Below are 6,000 nucleotides of genomic sequence, written 5' to 3' on the forward strand. Positions count from 1 at the left end.
TTGGGTGCCATTGAGGTCCCTGCGGTGTCCCCAAGGTCTTTTGGGTGTCCCTTGAGTGTCCCCAAGGGCCCTTTGGGTGTCCCTTGGGTGTCCCCAAAAGCCCCTTGAGTGTCCCCTTGTGTCCCTTGGGTGCCCCTTGGGTGTCACCGAGGTCTCCTGGGTGTCCCCACGTGTCCCTCGAATGTCCCTTGGGTGCCATCAAAGTCCCTTGGGTGTCCCCACGTGTCCCTCGAATGTCCCTTGGGTGCCATCGAGGTCCATTGGGTGTCCCCTTGTGTCCCTTGAGTGTCCCTTGGGTGTCACTGAGGTCCCTGGGGTGTCCCCAAGGTCTTTTGGGTGTCCCTGGGGTGTCCCTTGAGTGTCCCCAAGGGCCCTTTGGGTGTCTCTTGGGTGTCCCCAAAAGCCCCTTGAGTGTCCCTTGAGGGGTCCCTTGGGTGTCCCTTGGGTGTCCCTTGGGTGCCATTGAGGTCCCTTGGGTGTCCCCAAGGTCTTTTGGGTGTCCCTTGAGTGTCCCCAAGGGCCCTTTGGGTGTCTCTTGGGTGTCCCCACGTGTCCCTTGAGTGTCCCTTGGGTGTCCCTTGAATGTCCCTTGGGTGTCCCATGGGTGCCATCGAGGTCCCTTGGGTGTCCCCTTGTGTCCCTTGGGTGTCCCTTGGGTGTCCCTTGGGTGTCACTGAGGTCCCTGGGGTGTCCCCTTGTGTCCCTTGGGTGTCCCCAAGTGTCCCCTTGGGTGTCCCTTGGGTGCCCCTCTCTTCCTCATTAACCCTTTCTCTACCTCGTTAACAGCGCCCCTACCTAATTAATGGCCTCTCTACCTCCTTAACGACCTCTCCACCTCGTTAACGGCCTCTCTACCTAATTAATGGCCTCTCTACCTCCTTAACGACCTCTCCACCTCGTTAACGGCCTCTCTACCTAATTAATGGCCTCTCTACCTCCTTAACGACCTCTCCACCTCGTTAACGGTCTCTCTACCTAATTAATGGCCTCTCTACCTCCTTAACGACCTCTCCACCTCGTTAACGGCCTCTCTACCTAATTAATGGCCTCTCTACCTCGTTAAGGGCGCCTCTTCCTCATTAACCCTTTCTCGGCCTCGTTAACGGCGTCTCTACCTAATTAGCGGTCCCTCGGCCTCATTAACGACCTCTCGGCCTCGTTAACGCCCCGATTTCCGCCCCAGCCACAATCACGACCCAATTGGGGTGCAGGGCGTGGCCCGGACGCCTGGGTTCCCCCGGACGCCTGGGTCCCTCCCGGACGCCTGGGTCCCTCGCGGGTGGCGGGAAGAGGAAGGAAGCGGGGGAGGGGATTTTTGGGGTGACGAGATGGCGGCCGGTGGTGGCGTCGGTGTCATCGGTGTCATCGCGGCCTTAACGGCGGGTACGGGCTGGGGGGGAGTGGGTCCCGGACGCCTGGGTCCCCTCCCGGATGCCTGGGTCCCCCCCGAACTCCTGGGTCCCTCCCGGACGCCTGGGTCCCCCCCGAACTCCTGGGTCTCCCCCGAACTCCTGGGTCCCTCCCGGACGCCTGGGTCCCTCCCGCACTCCTGGGTCCCTCCCGAACTCCTGGGTCCCTCCCGCACTCCTGGGTCCCTCCCGAACTCCTGGGTCCTCTCCCGGACGCCTGGGTCCCTCCCGAACTCCTGGGTCCCTCCCGCACTCCTGGGTCCCCCCCGAACTCCTGGGTCCCTCCCGGACGCCTGGGTCCCCTCCCGGACGCCTGGGTCCCTCCCGAACTCCTGGGTCCCTCCCGAACTCCTGGGTCCCCCCCGAACTCCTGGGTCCCCTCCCGGACGCCTGGGTCCCCCCCGGACTCCTGGGTCCCTCCCGGACTCCTGGGTCCCTTCCCCGGATGCCTGGGTCCCCTCCCGAACTCCTGGGTCCCTCCCGAACTCCTGGGTCCCCTTTCCCACGATCTGGGGAAGGAAGTTGGGGGGGGCGGGGTCATCACCCGAACTCCTGGGTCCCCTCCCGAACTCCTGGGTCCCCTCCCGAACTCCTGGGTCCCTCCCGAACTCCTGGGTCCCCTCCCAGATGCCTGGGTCTCCCCCGAACTCCTGGGTCCCTCCCGAACTCCTGGGTCCCCTCCCGAACTCCTGGGTCCCTCCCGAACTCCTGGGTCCCCTCCCAGATGCCTGGGTCTCCCCCGAACTCCTGGGTCCCTCCCGAACTCCTGGGTCCCTCCCGGACTCCTGGGTCTCCCCCGAACTCCTGGGTCACTCCCGAACTCCTGGGTCCCCCCCGAACTCCTGTGTCCCCTCCCGGACTCCTGGGTCCCCTTTCCCACGATGTGGGGAAGGAAGTTGGGGGGGGCGGGGTCATCACCCGGACGCCTGGGTCCCCTCCCGGACGCCTGGGTTCACCCCCACAACCCTCCCCCCCTCTCTGCCCCATAGCGCTGCCCCATAGCGGAGCCTTCAACATCCACCCGGCCCCATATCGGGTCCTGACCCACAGCGGCAGCAGCAGCTTCGGCCACCAAGTGCTGCAGCTCGAGGGCGACCGGTACGAGATGGGGGGCCCGGACGCCTGGGTCCCCTTTAGGTTATGGGGCCCGGATGCCTGGGTCCCCTTTAGGTTATGGGGCCCGGATGCCTGGGTCCCTCTGGTTATGGTTCTGTCCTGGGTTCTGGGTCCTGGACACCTGAGTCCCCATGGGGTTATGGGTCCCGGATGCCTGGGTCCCTCTGGTTATGGGGCCCGGATGCCTGGGTCCCATCTGTCTGTGGGTCCCGGACGCCTGGGTCCTGCTTGGGTTATGGGTCCTGTTGGGTTATGGGTCCCGGATGCCTGGGTCCCCTTTAGGTTATGGGGCCCGGATGCCTGGGTCCCATCTGTCTGTGGGTCCCGGACGCCTGGGTCCTGTTTGGGTTATGGGTCCTGTTTGGGTTATGGGGCCCGGATGCCTGGGTCCCTCTGGTTATGGGGCCCGGATGCCTGGGTCCCCTTTGGGGTTATGGGTCCCCTTTGGGGTTATGGGTCCCCTTTGGCTTATCAGGCCAGGACGCCTGGGTCCCCTTTAGGTTATGGGGCCCGGATGCCTGGGTCCCGTCTGTCTGTGGGTCCCGGACGCCTGGGTCCTCTTTGGGTTAAGGGTCCTGTTTGGGTTATGGGTCCCGGATGCCTGGGTCCCTCTGGTTATGGGGCCCGGATGCCTGGGCCCCCTTGGGGTTATGGGTCCCCTTTGGGTTATCAGGCCAGGACGCCTGGGTCCCCTTTAGGTTATGGGGCCCGGATGCCTGGGTCCCGTCTGTCTGTGGGTCCCGGACGCCTGGGTCCTCTTTGGGTTATGGGTCCTGTTTGGGTTATGGGTCCCGGATGCCTGGGTCCCTCTGGTTATGGGGCCCGGATGCCTGGGTCCCGTCTGTCTGTGGGTCCCGGACGCCTGGGTCCTGTTTGGGTTATGGGTCCTGTTTGGGTTATGGGGCCCGGATGCCTGGGTCCCCTTTGGGGTTATGGGTCCCCTTTGGGGTTATGGGTCCCCTTTGGCTTATCAGGCCAGGACGCCTGGGTCCCCTTTAGGTTATGGGGCCCGGATGCCTGGGTCCCGTCTGTCTGTGGGTCCCGGACGCCTGGGTCCTCTTTGGGTTAAGGGTCCTGTTTGGGTTATGGGTCCCGGATGCCTGGGTCCCTCTGGTTATGGGGCCCGGATGCCTGGGTCCTCTCTTAGTTATGGGTCCATCTCGGGTTCTGGGTCCCGGACGCCTGGGTCCCCTTTGGGTTATGGGTCCCGGACGCCTGGGTCCCTCTGGTTATGGGTCCCGGACGCCTGGGTCCCCTCCCAGACACCCGGGTTGCGTCAGTGTTCTGGGTCCCCATTGGGTTGTGGGTCCCGGACGCCTGGGTTCCCCCGGACGCCTGGGTTCCCCCGGACGCCTGGGTCCCCCCGGACGCCTGGGTCCCTGACGGCCCCTCCCCCCAGGCTGCTGGTCGGGGCCCCCGTGGGGTCGGGGGGTCGATTGTTCCAGTGCCGGGTGGAACCGGGAGAGTGTCAGGAACTGGAGTTGGACGGTGACTGGGACATACTGGTTTATACTGGGAGGGACTGGGGGGGAGTGGGGGGGAAATGGGGGAGACTGGGAGGGACTGGGGGGAACTGGGAGGAACTGGGGGGGAACTGGGGGGAACTGGGAGGAACTGGGAGGGAACTGGGGGGAACTGGGAGGAACTGGGGGGAACTGGGAGGGACTGGGGGGAACTGGGAGGGAACTGGGGGGGAACTGGGAGGAACTGGGGGGAACTGGGAGGGACTGGGGGGGAACTGGGAGGGAACTGGGAGGGAACTGGGGGGAACTGGGAGGGACTGGGGGGAACTGGGAGGAACTGGGAGGGAACTGGGGGGAACTGGGAGGAACTGGGGGGAACTGGGAGGGACTGGGGGGGAACTGGGAGGAACTGGGAGGGAACTGGGAGGGAACTGGGAGGGACTGGGAGGGACTGGGGGGAACTGGGAGGAACTGGGAGGGAACTGGGAGGGAACTGGGGGGAACTGGGAGGGACTGGGGGGAACTGGGAGGAACTGGGAGGGAACTGGGGGGAACTGGGAGGGAACTGGGGGGAACTGGGAGGGACTGGGGGGGACTGGGAGGGAACTGGGGGGAACTGGGAGGGACTGGGGGGGACTGGGAGGGAACTGGGGTCACTGGCGTCACCGGGGTCACCGGGGTCACTGGGGTCACTGGGGGTCATTGAGGTCACTGGGGTCACCGGGGTCACTGGGGTCACTGCGGGTCATTGAGGTCACTGGGGTCACCGGGGTGTCCCCTGACCCCGCCCCTCCCCCGCAGCCACCAGCACCAGCACCCACGTGGGGATGGCGCTGGGGCACTGGGGCCGGGACGTCATCGTGAGCCCCGCCCAGTGCCCCCAGTTCATCCCAGTCCCCTCCAGTTCATCCCAGTCCCTCCCAGTTCCTCCCAGTTCCTCCCAGTCCCTCCCAGTTCCCTCCCAGTCCCTCCCAGTTCCCTCCCAGTCCCCCCCAGTTCATCCCAGTCCCTCCCAGTTCCTCCCAGTCCCTCCCAGTTCCCTCCCAGTCCCTCCCAGTTCCCTCCCAGTTCCTCCCAGTTCCCTCCCAGTTCCCTCCCAGTTCCTCCCAGTTCCCTCCCAGTTCCCTCCCAGTCCCTCCCAGTTCCCTCCCAGTTCCCCCCAGTCCCTCCCAGTCCCTCCCAGTTCCCTCCCAGTCCCTCCCAGTCCCTCCCAGTTCCCCCCAGTCCCTCCCAGTCCCTCCAGTTCCCTCCCAGTTCCCTCCCAGTTCCTCCCAGTTCCCTCCCAGTTCCCTCCCAGTCCCTCCCAGTTCCCTCCCAGTTCCCCCCAGTCCCTCCCCGTCCCTCCCAGTTCCCCCAGTCCCTCCCAGTCCCCTCCCAGTTCCCCCCAGTCCCTCCCAGTTCCTCCCAGTTCCCTCCCAGTTCCCCCCAGTCCCTCCCAGTTCCCCCCAGTCCCTCCCAGTCCCTCCCAGTCCCTCCCAGTTCCCTCCCAGTTCCCCCCACTTCCCTCCCAGTCCCTCCCAGTCCCTCCCAGTTCCCTCCCAGTCCCTCCCAGTCCCTCCCAGTCCCTCCCATTCCCTCCCAGTCCTCCCAGTCCCTCCCAGTTCCCTCCCAGTCCCTCCCAGTCCCTCCCAGTCCCTCCCAGTTCCCTCCCAGTCCCTCCCAGTCCCTCCCAGTCCCTCCCATTCCCTCCAGTTCCCTCCCAGTTCCCCCCGTCCCTCCCCCCTCCACAAAGTCCCCACCCACCCCCACCTTTTGGCCCCGCCCCCCGCCCCACTCCTATGCCCCCGCCCCTTTGGCCCCGCCCCCGACTCCTCGGCCCCGCCCCCTCAGCCCCTCCCCCCAGGCCTGCGGCTCCCCCCCAGCCCCGCCCCCTTGCCCCCCTGCGACCCCGCCCCCCCATGGCCCCGCCCCCACCCCCGCCCCCTTGCCCCCACGTGACCCCGCCCCCCTTGGCCCCTCCCCACCCCTTGCCCCCGCCCCACTTGGCCCCGCCCCCTCCCCTCGGCCCCGCC

General features: G+C 66.4%; 1 protein-coding gene across 1 annotated transcript; it reads left to right on the forward strand.

The window, feature by feature from the left end:
• Nucleotides 1-1,307: 1,307 nt before the first annotated feature.
• LOC136002827 (uncharacterized) lies at nt 1,308-5,129 on the forward strand (the record flags this gene model as incomplete). Its single annotated transcript, XM_065658067.1, has 4 exons — nt 1,308-1,383; nt 2,399-2,507; nt 3,925-4,013; nt 4,790-5,129. Coding segments are annotated over exons 1-4 (593 nt in total), but the record flags the coding sequence as incomplete, so codon positions are not given.
• Between the last annotated feature and the right edge of the window lie 871 nt (nt 5,130-6,000).

This window comes from Caloenas nicobarica, unplaced genomic scaffold (assembly GCF_036013445.1).
Source record: "Caloenas nicobarica isolate bCalNic1 unplaced genomic scaffold, bCalNic1.hap1 Scaffold_436, whole genome shotgun sequence".
In the NCBI taxonomy this organism is placed as follows: domain Eukaryota; kingdom Metazoa; phylum Chordata; class Aves; order Columbiformes; family Columbidae; genus Caloenas; species Caloenas nicobarica.